The sequence below is a fragment of the Alternaria rosae genome (genome assembly GCF_020736505.1).
Source record: "Alternaria rosae strain MPI-PUGE-AT-0040 chromosome Unknown BKA58scaffold_4, whole genome shotgun sequence".
Taxonomy (NCBI): Eukaryota; Fungi; Ascomycota; class Dothideomycetes; order Pleosporales; family Pleosporaceae; genus Alternaria; species Alternaria rosae.
The window spans coordinates 498,008-514,183 of NW_025763573.1; the positions used below are offsets into that span (position 1 = coordinate 498,008).

Genomic DNA, 16,176 nt, shown 5'->3' on the forward strand with positions numbered 1-16,176 from the left:
AGTGAGTATTCAATCCAATGCGGACACTACGCAAGTAACCGTAATTACCAATACGAGATGAACGGCGCCACCGTGCGGCCCGTTTTCTGGCTTACGATGAAATGTCAAGCTTTTGAGGTGGGCTTGTGGCGCGTAAACGAAGGATGGTCTGTGTTCTCCGTGATCGTATAACGTTGTTTCTTACACCTGCTCAACGGTCGGTTGATGTAAGTTGGCTTGGCTTTCAGAGACAGTCTCCGGAATGAATTCGGCTGTGACGGTGTACATGCCCGTAGCGGTGTGGTATAGCAGAATACTGCGAGATGTGATGAACCAACATAAGGCGCCCATCTCGAAGGCTGTGCAGCACCGAGGACGGTGCGCAATACCGAACGAATAACCACATATGAGATGGGGCGCCTTGGTCCACGGCATTGGGATGAACATGAGGAGCTCTTTGGGGACATGGAAGCGACCAAATGCTCCAGTACCTCGGTATCAGAGTGTTGTTGCTGCGGATTATGACGCACACGTGAGAGCGCGCAGCGTGTTTGTGTTGTGGATCGCACGGGTACCATCACCAACATCAAGCGCTGCCTCACTCCACGCTTCGTGACTCCATTGACCGCCCGCAACGAAACTCAGGCTCTATTCCGCCTCGAAATGCCACCCAAGAATGCGACAGCGAACGCCGCGCGCCGGAAAGGCCCGTCTTTCAATCCACCAAGACCCGTGGGTGCGCCTTCCCAAGCATCCACCGCGACGAAACGCGCCCCAGCGACGACATCCCGCGCGACAGGCGCCACAAAGAAGGGCAATGCTGCGCCCTCGAAGACTGCCTTTCAACCAGCCGCCGATGTTATTGATCTGTCCGACGATGATCAGGACGAAGAGCTCGCGGAGGATCTGAACATCTCCGACTTCGACGACATTATGGACGATGCACCCACTACCAATCCGCCGCCGCCGCCGCCAGCAGCAGCCAACGCTGCCCTCGCCGAACCCGTCATATCCCGAGCGCTCCTTGCACGCCTACTTCTCGAGAACTTCGAAGACCCGAACATACAGATACAGACGGGTGCGATGAGGCTGGTGGGCAAGTACATTGACATCTTTGTCACGGAAGCTTTCCTCAGAAGTCAGGACGAAATGAAGGCAGCGGCAAAGGATGGAGCTAGCATCGATGGTTTTCTCCAGGTGGAAGATCTCGAGAAGCTGGCACCCCAACTTGTGTTGGACTTCTGAGAGTGCCGTACGCATGAAGATGCGATGATCCTGCGCAGACCAGCGACGGAGTGAGAAAGACAACCAGCTACTATCTGGGTGTATGCAAGTTGTTTGGATATGGGTTAGAATGCTGCTCCAGGCGGCGACCGACGGGGACCTTCACATTGCCCATAGCGGTGGTTTCGAGGACTGCGCCGTATCATACATGCGCTCTTCGCAGCCTATCCTTGGATGCCAGAACCGCAAGGATATTTTTGGAACATCGCAAGTCATAACGAGCGAAGACGGGTGTTCGGCGCACGGCCAAGCCTCGTGGTAGTAGTAGGTGGGGATGTCAAAAGGCCGAAACATGGACATGTACACATCTGTCGTTTTCAGGACGAACTACTTTTCAGAAGTCAGGCCGAAGGGACTTATGAACAAATGAAGGACACGTCAGCCTGGCATGTTTGAAACATGACCACATGACGCCTGGCTTCCAAGATCTTGTCGTTGACTGTTACTCCTACTGCACAGCCTGACCGACGTGTAATGCACAATCTCGCAAACAGATCTTCCGGTTGCCTGGCTTGATCGGCCTTGAGATTACCGTTGCCGCGCCTGGTCTGAAGCATCATGGGGTTGGGCTCAAACACACCCGGAACGTGGAGCGCGTCGCACCCTCAACACCCCAGCTACATCTTGACGAACACCAACATCGCGTTATCGTCAACGCAACACTAAAAATAAGCATGTATACTTGCTTTGCATCGCACTGCGCTACTTTGTTATCGAATATCTACCGTGTGCTCTTTACATATTGCAAATACCTCACAGCGATGATGGTCGCGCTGTTAGCTACAGACAAATATACCCGTTTTAAGCCTCACATACAGGGTCCTCAGCCGAACCAGGAGGCTGAAGCAGTTCTCGCCTCTAACGTGTCGCAACACCAACCCCATGTATCGGAATAGCTAGTAACCGCCCTGGCCACGCATGCAAATCTTTCATGCCTTAAGATGGCCCTATAGCCGTCACCTCAGGCTTCTCTTTTCTTCATCTCTGCATCCCACGTTTCTTGTCACTTTGTGTTGCATTTTCATTTGCATCTATCTTTCTTTACTTACCTCTTCACAATTTTAATATACAACTGGCTAGTCCAGCTTGCTACTTTTCACGACCCAAAGCGCTAGTCGCCCATCCACTCTCTTGACGAGACGAGCATCGCAATACGAATCGCATACTTAATACCAAATCGCCTTTACGCAAACGAATACCACATACACTAGTCAGCATGTACTTCTCAACAGCAACTATCCTCTCCGCCGTCCTCGGCCTCGCGTGCGCACAGGAATCTTCCATGTCTATGTCCATGGGCTCTGCTACCAAGCCAACTCTCTCGTCAGCAGTACTCGGCAGCGTCTCGACCTCTACGCCGGCTGCAATGGCAGGCATGGTCATGACGCACGTAGTTCAAGTCGGTGGCCCCAACGGAAGCCTGACCTTCTCTCCCTCCAACGTCAAGGCACAGCCCGGAGATCTTGTCCAGTTCCAATTCCACCCCAAGGTAAGTTCCACGATATTCGCTGCTTCCACCTTCTCAACTAACAATACCCTAACAGAACCACTCCGTCGTCCAATCCACCTTCGACAACCCATGCACTCCCATCCAAAACATCATGTCCAACAAGACCGACGCCTTCTTCTCCGGCTTCATGCCCACCAACGCCTCCTTAACCGCCACAAGCCAAGTTCTCACCTACACCATCCGCGTCGCAGACGCGAAGCCCGTCTGGTTCTACTGCTCCCAAGGCAAGCATTGCCAGGCTGGTATGGTCGGTGCCATCAACGCGTAAGCTACACACTCTCTTCTATAATCCACATCAATTCACTAACATTATATCCAACAGTCCCGCATCCGGCAACAAGACAATGGAAGCCTTCGTAGCCCTCGCGGCTCAAGCCGCTGAGAACCTGTCCCCTGGCCAGGCAGCTGGCTCTGGTGGCGCTTCAGGAAACACACCCACCTCGCCCTCTGCCGGTGGCGGCGCGAACTCTGGCACCTCTGGCACCTCCGGCGGCGCTGCAGGTGGTGGTGCTAGCGGTACTGCAAGCGGTGCTCCTGCCCAGCAGACTGCCAACACCGCTGCCAGTGGTTTCAGCGCGCAGAGCTTCATTGGTGCGGCGGCAGCTGCTATCGCTGCCGCTGTCGCTGTCTTGTAAGGTGGATCACTCGAAACTTCTTTTTTGTTGGTGTGATTTCGGGGGGTTCATCTATCGTTATGAAAATGAACGGGACTGTTGGAGGAAGTATGCAAGAATGGCATTTTCTAGTTTATGTGATACCACGTTTATTTGCATGACTTGCATTGATCCGAGCTGGGCTTTGCAATCGGGTCTGCGGTCATTGGCGCTTTTGCTTTGAGAAATTGGTAGAAAATAATGAAGACGAATATTGATTGCTCGTATAAACTTTTCCTTGACTTCTTTCGTGAAAGATGGGATTTTGTGGAGTTCGGTCGGGGTGTTACTGCTGGGATGATGTTTCTTTCAGAAATGAATACATACTAGGTTGGCCTTGCTATCTTCGGGGCTCAGTCAACTGATGAACGACAATAAATCTCCTGCAGGTTGCCACGCTGTCAGACTTCAAGATCTCTCGGCGTTTGGATGCTAATAGTGCATGTTATCTTTCTTCGTTGTTTAGTGTCCTGAGCTTTCACTCCGGAGAGTATATTATCATCTTGTTTCGATCCGTCGGGTATCTCTAGCCATTGTGAGTATTCTACCCTGCACTTGTCGTCTATATCGAAACAATAGATAGCGCATAATTTCTTGTTACATGCTAACGGAAGAGCACATAACTACTGAGCCGCTGATCGAAACCTTGGAGCGCTGTCCCAAGGTTTTGGCGAAAGGTGCCCAGGTGGTCTAGCCATCATATCGCACGATCTAGATCGAATGATGGATACGCTTCTACATCGAGACGTGAGGAGCCTAGGAAAACTAGCATATAATGCCATGCCAAGCAGCATGCAGGCGGAGCTGCGTGCATAGAACAGTAGATGCCCAGATGGCAAGCGGTGGAGACATGCGGGTAGGGAAACGTAGAACACGCATCGCAACACTGTGCACAAAACAGCCCGGGTAGGTTGCCCCAAGAGGTATTCTAACGTCTGGTCGAGAACGCCCTGATTGCATCGTGAGGATTGGCTCTGGTGTTGCAACCGGGGTGGATCTTGCGTTCCTGTGCCATGATGTCATCCAGCCGAGCTAAGAGTTTTCACCCTGCACCTGCATCCGTCGCCCGCAGAGCCTCTTCCCATCTATACCCCAATCGGACGACTACGGCATGATGATCAATTTCCAGACCGCAAGCTTACAGGTCGCAGCTGAAGGCGACAAAGGCTCTTTCTCATCATCTTCCTGACGTACCACTGTTTTCTCACATGCCGCCGTTTGAAAGATTTCATCAATGTCACAACGTGATTAGACCGAGGCAAATCTCTTGCGAGCGTACCTACCTTCGTAACGGACACAAGGAAGCCAAATAACTCAAGCATTATCGGGTGACCGCCTTAGCTGCTTGAGAACTTGTGGGCTTCCGACCCACTTGGCCCATTCTTTACTTGAGCCGCATGCAGATCCACGGACGTTTGGCCTGTCGGGAGGTGAGCGCACGTCGGCAAGAAGTGGATTAAGCACATAACTACTAGTTTTTCGCTGCATGGACGAAGCTTACCGTCACATAGTTGGGTCCACAAGACACAACCGCCAAAGAGCACCCTGACATTGCTGGGCTAGGCCCACTCCGAGACACACTTCATCGCTCAGGTCGTCGATGTCGTCGATGGCATATATGACCCCGATCTCAACGTAGAATTTTAGGCCGATTTTGTACGAAATGGGTTCGCAACAATGGATCCCATTGTGACAGGCCCCTCTCTGAGTGGAGAGTCGTTCTTCGCAACGGGCTTTCTCCTCAGACGTCATTCTGGAGGTGGATGCCAAATGTGGACTTTTGTTGGGTTCAAGAGGGCCTTAATACCCCAACCCGCACCCCGAGTCTCATCTCCAGCTTCTCTGTCCAGCCCACCTTACGATGACGGAACGCGAGTCCAGGCACCCTTCGCCCGCCCGAGCTGGGTCAGGTCCAATTTCTGAGAAAGATGATACCTCGCGACGCCCAAGCATCCCAGCCGAGACCAGCGAGGAGGAGAAGTGGCATACCGATGTCCCTGTCGACCCTCAAGGAAATCACCACCCGTCGATGATCCGTGCAGACGGGAAGCGTGAGCTGAGAGAATGGGAGTGCTGGGATAAGCTCGCATACTCATGGCCCAAGTGGAAGAAGGCCATGTACTTGGCTTCCATTGCTGGAATTCAGATCTCGATGAACTTTAACACGTCGGTATATCCAAGCGCCGTCAACCCCATCTCCGAACATTTCGGTATTAGCGCACAGGCAGCGCGCGTTGGGCAGATGATCTATCTGGTCTTCTACTCCTTTGGCTGCGAGCTATGGGCACCATGGAGTGAAGAGTTTGGAAGATGGCCGATTCTGCAGCTCAGCATGTTTCTCATCAATATCTGGGAAATTCCATGCTCTGTCGCTCCGAACTTCGCCACCATTATAGTCTGCAGAGCTCTTGTAAGTCTCCTTAGTACTTAGTACTTCCAATGCTGATGAGGCTTAGGGTGGTCTCTCCACAGCAGGAGGCAGTGTGACTCTTGGTCTTATCGCGGATATGTACGAACCTGAGACGCAACACTGGCCCCTATGCTTCATAGTACTGTCGTCTACGATCGGAACTTCTATCGGCGGTGTCATCGGCGGTCCTATCGAAAAATACCTGTCCTGGCAATGGAACTTTTGGATTCAGTTGATCTTCGGTGTTGCTGTGCAAGCGGTACACTTCTTCATGCCTGAGAGCCGAGCCACCATCCTCATCGATCGCGAGGCCAAGAGACGTCGCAAGACCGGCGAAGATCCCAACATTTACGGACCTAACGAACTTAAATCGCCACGGATTTCGCTGAAGGAAGCCGGAAAGATCTGGCTCCGACCGTTTGAGATGTTCGTTCGAGAACCTATCGTCTTGCTCCTGTCGCTACTCTCTGGTTTCTCCGACGCTCTGATCTTCACGTTCCTAGAAGCATTCAACGTCACATTCCCGAACAACTTCGGTTTCGGCACGCTTCAAGTCGCCTGGGCTTTCATTCCCATCAATGCCGCTTACTTCTTCACCTACTTCCTGTACTGGCCTTGGTTCTGGCGCGATGATCACCTACGCAAGAAAAACGGTCCCGATTGGATGACACCAGAGCGACGATTGAAACCGCTTCTTCTGCTTGCGCTCTTCGAGCCCATCGGGCTGTTCGGATTTGCCTGGACTTGTAAGTTGACTCCTGAACACCATCGATTGACCTTCAGCTAATGGCGACATAGGTATGGGACCACCGCAAACCCACTGGATCGCCCCGATGATCTTCTCCTTCCTCGTCGGACTGGCAAACTTCGCCATCTACTACTCCTCAGTCGATTACATGATCGCCGCTTACGGGCCATACTCTGCTTCAGCCACCGGCGGAAACGCGTTCGCTCGTGATTTCCTCGCCGGTATCTCCGCCATGTACGCCACGCCTATGTTCAATAACCTTGCATCCTCAAGCCCTCAGAAATCTGAGTATGCCACTACCCTACTGGCATGCCTGTCTTGTTTGGTCGTGGCACCAATCTACGTCTTCTACTGGAAAGGTCCTCAGATCAGGAAGGCTAGTAAATTCGCTTCCCTTCTTGCTGAGGACAGGAAAGCGGAGGGCGTCAGGCGACTTAGTAAGGCCGATAATCTTGAGAACCTCACCGCATAAGCTTTTGGCGACGAACCCAATGATACCACTACCATCTTGTGCGATTGGTTTGCAAGCATCACTGAAGTTGTCGATCCTTTTTCCGTTAAATACCCGAGCCTTGGAGTATTCCCCATACTGTGTTCGTATTTGGAACACCATTTGATGAACATGAACTGTTTGTTATCTTCATCTTATAGCTATACGACTACGAAGCCACGGCAAAATGAAACACAGTGGGTTAGCTCTCAACTCGGGTTAGAACCAAGGCTCCAACTTTACGAGCATCTACAGACATTTTCCCGCAGAAGATTGTTAGTAAAATCAACTTAATTAACACAATTACGGTCACCACGTGCGGATTTGACTTTCACCAGACCTGATATACCGTGTCTCTACTTTGCGCTGCTACAGTTACTGAGATGAAACCCTTCTGGGCAGCAAACGGCTTACTGCCACAGAATCACCCACTCTATGCTCACAATGTTAGAGGTCTGAGTCATCTTGGCATCCGCGTTCTTGCACAAGAGTAAATCGTAGATGTTCGCAGACATCGCTAGAAGCAATCTCCTGTATAAAACAGTGATCTGAACTATTCCCGAATAGTCCCCTTGCAGCAAACACCAACGTGAAAGTCCGAAGCTTAGTTCACTGTTTAGCTAAGACATACCACAAAGACACTGAGCCAACAATTCGCGACTCACGATACTGTCAAACACTTAACAGCAACAACAACCTCGAAATCTATCACACATCCACCAATATGACCTTCGGCCCAACCCAGATTATAGCATACATGAAGGTGCGGAACAACAAACCGACCAAAAAGCCAACAGAAGAACCAACCACTAGACCACCCCAACCAAAAGTCGTCGGCATGAAGATGATGACTTTCGACTATATGCGCAACCACAAGCACGCTGAGAGCCCCCAATGTGCCTGTCACGACATCGACGAAGTCCTCGCCAAAGTTCCTGAGATCCAACAAAACCAATTTGTACGTGTTTATCCTTCCTCAGCGCCACCTCGGTATGCTAACCATCCTACCGGCGTCTCAATGTTCCGCGAAAGGCTGAGCCTGGATATGACGGCCCCGAAAATTTCTGGGGAGCAACCTCGACGCTCGCTGGATAGTATGGTTATGGTGCCTGAGACGACTGGGGAGGACACTGGAATGCGTGGATTTGGGGAGGAGCAAAGGCGAGATTATCGGCAGGCTTGTGTGCCGCAGGTGAAGGATGTTGTCGCCAGTTTCTTCAAAAGTGCTGTAGAGGTTGTTAAGCAACGTTCAATATCGCCATCCCCGCATTCTGACAATACCGTCAGCGACGAAGAACCTTTCTCGGTGTTTTCCAAGCTTCCCGGGATAGAAAAGCTGTCCATGCTACAACCTCCCCCTCCGGCTGCAGTACCTCTTCAACGTTCCAACGCTATCCGTTACCGAGACCATCCGCGCCCGCAATCCCGGGATCAACAAGATGCTACCACTTGTTATCACCCTGGGGGTGAGGCAGACTCCTACTACTTACAAGACGTCGAATACGAGAGACCCGGACGCCATCCAACACGTCCAGATTCTCCTATCCCCAACCCAAAGCGATGGGAAGGTTCGATGGTCAAAGGTATAACTTACTCCCATGTTCGATGCTACGCTATACCTTCGGTAGGTAGCCCGCAGTATCGTTCTTACGCCGACATGGTAGACGATGGAGCCCATCCGCGTCTGCGTGTCATGAATCGTACGCCACCAAGTTCTTCTCCATCGTCGCCATCATCAAGTTACGGGTCCTTTGCTGCGGAGGACGTTAATTTCCGCGAGAAGCTCGCTGCTTCAGCATCGTTGTGCTACCCGACCGATGTTCCAGATGACATCTCAACCTCATCATCATCATCGTCATGGCCAGACTACCCGAAATATCACTACGATGGGCCACACGACGTTCCAGACGGTATATCAGAAGCATTCCGAGCGTCTCGGCGTTTCTTCCTGGATGAATGGTCTATCGAAGAGGCTGTTCCAGCGAAAGCTCGTTTTTCCCTTTGCTCCTCCTCAGATGGTGAGACTGGAGACATTGGAACTCAGCGTAAATATCTTGTCAATGACAGACAAGACGATGTTTCTGACGATATTCCAGAAGCGACCCTCGCATCTCGACGGTTCTCTCTGGGTGAATGGCCGGCCGACAAGGCGGTGCCAGCAGAATCCCGTTTTTCCTTGTCATCGCTATTGAACGATCATCATGGAGATATTGGGGTTCAGCGCTGGTGGGCTACCAATACGCATCGCGTTGATGATGACACTTCCGAAGATGCTGATGACGAAGGCGATGAAGAAAGCAGTCCAAACTGTCCGTACTATGTACGTCAGGGGCCGCTGATGGTGCGTAATGCGTCAGTGTCAAGGTCATCGGAAGGCTCTGTCCCAGCTCGCGCTCCTACAGGTTGTTATTACACACAAGACAGCGATGAGACTTCGGAGGGTTACATCGCTGACAGTGACTTGGGTTTCTACGAGGAGCTCTACGAAGAACCACATTCAGACAACGACAGCCGATCGATTGATCAATCGCACTTTGCGGATTTCGACGGAGACTTCACCGGCGTTCCTTCGCTTACCAACGGCACATCGCCTGCGAACTCCTCGGAGAGTGGGTCCGGTAGCGGAAGGGTGTTGAGGGTCGTTAACGAGGCTTCCCATGACCATGACGCTGGATCCGAAAACGGCGAGTGCCCGAGTGAGTGCGACGCCAATGACGAACTTCCGCAACGTGGTCGAAGTAGGAGTAGAAGGGCATAGTAAGTCGTGTCTGTCTGCGACCGGTCTTGCATTCGCGTCCAGACTGAAGCATCGTGAACCACACGTGAGAGGAAGACTGCGGGATGAGGTAGGAAGAATGCTACCAGAAAACCTTTGGGGAGGGTAGGTAGGAGACCGAGTCCAGAGATAGGTGATTCTTCTACGAGTCAATGATTGTAGGTTTTGGTATGAAGTTCTGGCGGTGAGGAGAATATCGTGGCAAGATCGACAGAGGGTCTGAACATTTACTACTATGAACAGAGCTGAGACGCAGAGGTATTGAAGGAAACATTGCGTTCGGAAATCTCAGAAAGTAAGATTGGATGTGCAATTAGAGCAGAGATCAGTTCAATGAAAGAATGCTTACTATGTCTTTATCAGTCTATATGTTTTTGTAGCGTGCACAGCGCGTGCACTCTGAGCTTTGAACAGAACCTTGGAACGCAGCTGGATCAAGTCCTGCTTGCCGACAGTGCAGGCAGTCGCGACATTCGTCGACTTAAGTGGACCTGTTCACTATGCGAGCGCTTGCAATCTCGAACGCTTTCTATTTTCATCCTGAAACGCGTTCCTGAAATGTCAGGCAATGTCGCGTCGCGGGTCAGAGTTTCGGAACTGTGGCGGTGCGATGGTCCCTCCTCTTCGGAACTTTGGAAGCATTGATGTTGGCTGCAAACCTTGTTGAGAAATTGGAGAAGTCGACAGAATCTGCTATGCAGAAGCTTTCTTCAATGTGTAGGACATTGGCCTGTATTCGTTCGCGATACTCGATCAAATCCAACGGCATGCCGATGTCATGATGTCTGCCTTGCCGGCCCGGCAGCGGCGTAGCCAGGAATCAAGCCTCAGCGCTAAACCCACTCGTCCCCCCGCTATAGCCACAATCGTCACAGCGCATGGATGTCTCCGAGTGCGCGGATCCATGGCCGACAGCTACCCCCCAGCCATCTGATGGGGGCTGCCATGGACTACTGCGCCGCTGCTGCGGAAGGCCTTGGACGCCTGTCGCAGCTGCCTTGTGCTCTCCAACTTGATATGTGCCTGTGGTTACGCGACTGCTAATCTCCTGTGCTGTGGGACGTGCCGCAGCCTCTACTGATCGCGCTCAACAGCATCTTGGTGACATAGCTTACAGCAGCTTCTTAGGCAGTGCTTGAGGAAACCGGACGCTCTTTTGGCAGTGTTGGAGGCATACTTGTGGGAGAGTGCATCGTACCTAGGTTTGGAAGCTCATCATGGAGGTATACATCAGCTCCTCCTCTCATCTGGCGTCACGTCAGCTAACCATTGTGCAGAATAATACTACAGAACCGTATCGCGACTCTCCGGCACGAGCTCGAAGGACATCGTCTACCCACCAAGCATCACCCAGCTCCTCAGACTCCTCAGCAACAATAAAACCGCTGTCCGCGACGCCTCCTCCCTACGCAGACGAAGAGCCCTACCACGACGACCCCCCAACACCAACAGAAGCAACACCCTCGACGCGTCAAACCACTTCACCAACACACCAACGGCAGTCACGACGCAGTCCAGCGTACCAACCATACACAGACTCACCACCCCACACCCCAGATGCCGACGACGTCCCTCTCGCTCTCCTCGTCTCCCACACGTACACGCAGTCAACGGAAATATCTCACCAATCCGACGATGCCTTCTACCCAGCCGACGCACCACCACCATACGCAATCGCAGTCCGGCAGTCGTACCGCGACACGCTCGTCCAGTACATACCCCGCGGCCAGCATGCGTCCCGCGAGGAAGACGAGGAGAGTCAACTCGGGGCTGATGTAGCCAGGCCGGATGATGTAAGGCACTCGGTTGAGAACATTGTCGCGATGTTCGTGGTTGCGATACTGCTGCTGGTTCTATCGGGCGTGCTAGCTTGGCTGGCTTTCGGGAGTGGGCTGGTGGGATGATTCGGGATACAGGAATGGGGCTGATATGATACACACGTGAGCATTCTACGCGACTTTTGGATAGGGTGGGCACTTGTTGGCGTTTTACGTTGGATACGGTGGATACATTGGTACATTGGATATATTGGATGGTCGCATCTTGGAAGGCATTTTAGCGCACATTTCGCTTAGCATCAAGACATTGCCGTTGAAGATCTTCACCGAGTCTCAAACATACGCATGGAAGTCCAAGAATTACTGGTTAACGTGCTGCACGATTAGACGCTAGCATACCGTGACCAAACAGGCCCGGTTCCAAGATTAGACACCAGCCTTATGGACCCTGGTGTGGAGAGTAGTGGGCCCGTAGCATGGCATCAATGGGCATCGGAACAAAGCAGCGCGAAGATAGGACGGACTTGCAAACTGCACAGAGATGTAAAGCTTGTACCTTTGCAAACTCCAGCCCATTGCTCGCATAGGGCAAGGCATCCGCGACGTGCAACCTCAGGCATCCAGAGTGCTGAGGTGAGCAATGTGCAGCCAGACCCACCCAGCTCGGGCTTGTAAGGCGGATGCATCCTTGATGGATTGGTCAGGCCGCCAGAGTGCTTGAGGAAACTATCTTGTCCTCTTCAGAGTCGGCCCTGCTCAGCACGTGGTGTTCCGCCGGGAACAGTCGTTGGATGTCGCTGGGGTACCGCTGGAAACTGCGCAGAAGAGGTGTGTTTGACAGCGGCTCGACGTGGCTGGTCGTGGCGTCGGTGTACTCTAGTAGTGCTTTAGGATATGCCCAGGATGCTGACCGGCGGAGAGTGGCCCGCTATTGTGTACAATTCACCCCGCCGCGTCAATTTCGCCAGCAAGCGCCGTGGCCAGGAACGAGCAACTGTTGGGTCTGCGCGCGCTGCATCTGCCGTGTCAAGCTTCGAGGATACAAAGCCTGTCCTCCAGCTGCCCCAGCCAATTCCCCGGGGACTGCGCCGCACCGCGTTGGCGGGCTTTCCTTCACACAGCCTTGCAGCTTGCGCCGTTTGGACCGCGCCCAGCTTGCTGTCAGCCGCAGCACCTCTCCCAGATATCCTGGACCACACCCCACCCGCCGCTCCCAGCCCTCCTCCCCTCTCTCTCTCATGAGTTCCATGAACGCCCGTTTCAAGAACCTAGTGGGTTCGAAACGAAAGAGTTCCTCACACAATCCCTCGCCCACGCCCCAAGGCAATCCCGCCCCCACTGGAGGCCAACGACCGACGTCGCTATCGCCTCAGGCCTCAAACTCGAGCAGCACCTCGCTCCCAATGAACCAGCAAAACCCTCTGGGCCGCCCGCCCTCGTACACATACGCTCCTCCTGGCGGCCTCGGTGCGCCGCAACAACAGCACGGCCGACCCGCGAGCCCTCTGCCGCCCATCAACACGGGCGCGCCTGGCTACCCTCCCCAGCAGACGCCCATGGGCTACCCTCCGCAGGCTGGCCCGCCTGGCTATCCTCCCCAAGGCCCACCGGGAGCTGGACAGTACGGCCAGGGCTATGGCGCTCCACCGCCGGGAGCTCCTGCCCCTCATGGTCCCCCCGCAGCATACAACAGGCCCTCGGGCATGGCAGAGGTAGCTGGTGAAGGTCGCTCCAAGGCCCAGCTCATTGTTGGCATCGACTTTGTGAGTAGCCCCAGACACCACCGGACGCTGCAGCAGCTAACCATGCCAAACAGGGCACCACCTTCTCCGGCGTCGCATTCGCCTTTGCGACCAACACCGAGGCCAAGGAAGACATCATCACCGAATGGCCTGGCGCGGGCAACCAGACAAAGCAGAAGGTGCGCTAGACCGACACCTTCATACGCACCCGCTAACCCATTGCAGATTCCTACCGTCCTCTACTACGACCAGTACCAGAAGGTAGTCGGTTGGGGTCCTGACATCGCCGATGCTTTGGCCCCCACGGGCTACCCCAAGCCTGGTGTGCAAAAGGTCGAATGGTTCAAGCTGCAGCTCATGCTGTCCGGAAACACATACATCGACCCCATCAACCTCCCGCCGCTACCCCCGGGCAAGTCTGAGATCGATGTCGCCGCCGACTACCTCTTCCACCTGCGCCAGGCGATGCGGAACCAGCTGCAGAAGACACTCGGTGAGGTGTTCAACCGTGAGGAGCGCAATATCAGATACTACCTTACAGTACCCGCCATCTGGAACGACGCTGGAAAGGCTGCAACGCGTGCGGCTGCCATCCAGGCTGGTTTCTTGCGGGACGAAAACGACAACAGACTGACCCTCATCACCGAACCCGAAGCTGCTGCCATGTTCTGCTCAAAGACCGGTCTGCTCAACCTCAAGATACACGATGCCGTCCTCATTGTCGATTGCGGTGGTGGCACCGTCGATTTGATCGCCTACGAAGTCGAAGAAGAGCAGCCCTTCTCCGTCGCCGAGTGTACAGCTGGATCCGGAGATTCGTGTGGTTCCACTGCTCTCAACCGCAACTTCAGCAACATCCTGCGAGCCAAGATCAGGAAGATGAAACTCCCAGATGGCTCCAAGACAGCCGGTAAAGTGTACGCCAAATGTATCATGGACTTCGAGAACAGGATAAAAGCCGACTTCCGAAACAATGGTCAAAAGTGGGCCGTCGACGTCGGTATCGAGGCTGAGTTCCCCGAGGCTGGCATTGAGGAAGGATACATGACTTTCACCAACGAGGAGATTCTACAGTGCTTTGAGCCTGTGGTTAACCGTATTCTCGAGCTTGTCAGGAACCAGATTATTGCTATTCAAGCACAGAACAGGGCATTGCAGGTAAGCGGTCACAAAGGTCGAACCAGATCAGGTCCAGTGCTGACTACTGTAGAACGTCTTGGTTGTTGGTGGTTTCGGTGCCTCCGAATATCTCTTCCAACAAATCAAACTCCACGTCCCGCCCCAATTTCAGTCAAAGGTCGTCCGTCCCATGGACTCCGTCGCCGCCATCGTCAAGGGAGCCGTCACAGCCGGTATCACAGAACGAATTGTCACACACCGTGTTGCGCGTAGGCATTACCTCATGGCTACCCTCCAACCTTTCAAAGAGGGCCACCACCCCGAACAATACCGTGTACCGTCTCTTGACGGCAAAGATCGCTGCAAGTATACGCGCCAGATTTTCGTGCAAAAGGGTCAAAGAGTCAAGATTGGCGAGCCAGTCAAGGTCTCGTTCTTCAGACAAGTCGCGCCTGGTGCGACGCTCATGTATGAGGATATACTCTATGCATGCGATGACGATGTTTGCCCAGAGTACACTAAAGATCCTCGTAAGTGAACAGAAATGCATGAGTGAAGCGCATATACTAACAGCAAACAAGGTATCAAGGAGGTCGTCACCCTCACCTCTGACCTCTCACGAAAGAACCTCGAAAAAGACTTTGAACGCATGGATACCCCTCAAGGTACTTTCTACCGCGTCTACTTTGATATTTACCTCACGCTCGACGGATCCGAATTCAATGCCGAGCTCGTCTGCCAGGGCGAGGTCATGGGCCGCTGCACTGCTCGCTTCAGATAAACATGACAATCGCATTTTGATAACACCGAGCCAAATTACGCACGACTTGTTTTCCGTAAAAGTTGTTAATCTGCGGGGAATCGACATAGTTTTGGACATTTACTATCGGGATACGGGCACGATGTATGGGTAGACGAGGACCATGATTGCGACTGTCTCTTCTGCGCGCGTCCTCTTTCATCTGTCTTTTTTATAGGCCATTTTTTCCTGACGATCTGGTCGAAAGCGATTGATGATGTTATATAAGCATACCCCCTTCAAACGTTTGAAGTAGCAAAAACTCTGTTATTGTTTCAATTAGTGTTCTTCGGGACGGCTATCGAGTCTTGTCGAGATTTCGGTCACGCTTACGTCCGTCTGAGTAACGAGACCGGTTGAGCTCGAGATACTAATTCATAACCATACTGGTGGTAGGAAATACAGTGGATGAGGAGATAAATTTGTTGTACATTGAGCAAATATGCATACAAGTACAGAGCCTACAAGAACAAGAAGCTCCGCAATGCGTCTTCCTATCTTGCCAGCCAAACAGCTCTAAATCGTACACCCTACAACACCAACGCACCCCATCAATCCTCCAAATCAAAAGGCCAGGCATCCCTAATGCAGAGTGCTATGATCTTGCGACACAAAGCATCGAAGTCGAATTGTATGAACCGTGCGTTTTGCTCGAGTTCTTCGTCACGGAGCCATCGCCCTGCTGTGTAATTGTAGCGATCGAAATCTGTATTCAGGTTAGCATCGTGGCAGGATTTGCTTGTTGAGGATGGGGGGATGGCGTACCTTTACTGAAAGGATGTATTGGCTGTGTTGAGGTGGAGCATGCTGCTCGAGAGAGACGAGTTTGATGGGACCTCATACTATAGGATGTACAGACGGGCGCTCCTAGCCAACATACAAGTCCTC

General features: G+C 52.8%; 7 protein-coding genes across 7 annotated transcripts; all 7 read left to right on the forward strand.

Moving 5' to 3' along the window:
- Positions 1-534: 534 nt before the first annotated feature.
- BKA58DRAFT_142729 (CENP-S associating centromere protein X-domain-containing protein) lies at positions 535-1,330 on the forward strand. Its single transcript, XM_046164624.1, has one exon. It carries the CDS (start codon positions 643-645, stop codon positions 1,222-1,224), a length of 582 nt encoding a protein of 193 aa, XP_046025872.1. The 5' UTR covers positions 535-642; the 3' UTR covers positions 1,225-1,330.
- An 855-nt stretch (positions 1,331-2,185) lies between these two features.
- BKA58DRAFT_419761 (Cupredoxin) lies at positions 2,186-3,652 on the forward strand. Its single transcript, XM_046172722.1, has 3 exons — positions 2,186-2,752; positions 2,808-3,037; positions 3,096-3,652. Exons 1-3 carry the CDS (start codon positions 2,480-2,482, stop codon positions 3,406-3,408), a joined length of 816 nt encoding a protein of 271 aa, XP_046025873.1. The 5' UTR covers positions 2,186-2,479; the 3' UTR covers positions 3,409-3,652.
- Positions 3,653-5,287: 1,635 nt separating this feature from the next.
- BKA58DRAFT_438408 (major facilitator superfamily domain-containing protein) lies at positions 5,288-7,056 on the forward strand (the record flags this gene model as incomplete). Its single annotated transcript, XM_046173584.1, has 3 exons — positions 5,288-5,836; positions 5,883-6,582; positions 6,635-7,056. 3 exons carry the CDS (start codon positions 5,288-5,290, stop codon positions 7,054-7,056), a joined length of 1,671 nt encoding a protein of 556 aa, XP_046025874.1.
- Positions 7,057-7,500: 444 nt separating this feature from the next.
- BKA58DRAFT_381751 (uncharacterized protein) lies at positions 7,501-10,290 on the forward strand. The gene has a single exon (XM_046170034.1). The coding sequence runs from the start codon at positions 7,799-7,801 to the stop codon at positions 9,830-9,832; it is 2,034 nt and encodes a 677-aa protein (XP_046025875.1). The 5' UTR covers positions 7,501-7,798; the 3' UTR covers positions 9,833-10,290.
- Positions 10,008-10,614, forward strand: BKA58DRAFT_142758 (uncharacterized protein). Its single transcript, XM_046164625.1, has one exon. The coding sequence runs from the start codon at positions 10,184-10,186 to the stop codon at positions 10,493-10,495; it is 312 nt and encodes a 103-aa protein (XP_046025876.1). The 5' UTR covers positions 10,008-10,183; the 3' UTR covers positions 10,496-10,614.
- Positions 10,615-10,981: 367 nt separating this feature from the next.
- BKA58DRAFT_142789 (uncharacterized protein) lies at positions 10,982-11,904 on the forward strand. The gene is made up of 2 exons (XM_046164626.1): positions 10,982-11,073; positions 11,128-11,904. The coding sequence occupies exons 1-2, from the start codon at positions 11,068-11,070 to the stop codon at positions 11,752-11,754; spliced, it is 633 nt and encodes a 210-aa protein (XP_046025877.1). The 5' UTR covers positions 10,982-11,067; the 3' UTR covers positions 11,755-11,904.
- Positions 11,905-12,866: 962 nt separating this feature from the next.
- Positions 12,867-15,270, forward strand: BKA58DRAFT_438411 (uncharacterized protein; the record flags this gene model as incomplete). Its single annotated transcript, XM_046173585.1, has 5 exons — positions 12,867-13,391; positions 13,445-13,549; positions 13,596-14,528; positions 14,581-15,019; positions 15,071-15,270. The coding sequence occupies 5 exons, from the start codon at positions 12,867-12,869 to the stop codon at positions 15,268-15,270; spliced, it is 2,202 nt and encodes a 733-aa protein (XP_046025878.1).
- Between the last annotated feature and the right edge of the window lie 906 nt (positions 15,271-16,176).

Coding starts and splice junctions, on each gene's coding strand:
- BKA58DRAFT_142729 (XM_046164624.1), top strand. CDS start 643: ATGCCACCCAAGAATGCGACAGCGAACGCCGCGCGCCGGAAAGGCCCG.
- BKA58DRAFT_419761 (XM_046172722.1), top strand. CDS start 2,480: ATGTACTTCTCAACAGCAACTATCCTCTCCGCCGTCCTCGGCCTCGCG. Junction 2,753..2,807: donor AGTTCCAATTCCACCCCAAG/GTAAGTTCCACG, acceptor ATACCCTAACAG/AACCACTCCGTCGTCCAATC. Junction 3,038..3,095: donor ATGGTCGGTGCCATCAACGC/GTAAGCTACACA, acceptor TATATCCAACAG/TCCCGCATCCGGCAACAAGA.
- BKA58DRAFT_381751 (XM_046170034.1), top strand. CDS start 7,799: ATGACCTTCGGCCCAACCCAGATTATAGCATACATGAAGGTGCGGAAC.
- BKA58DRAFT_142758 (XM_046164625.1), top strand. CDS start 10,184: ATGAAAGAATGCTTACTATGTCTTTATCAGTCTATATGTTTTTGTAGC.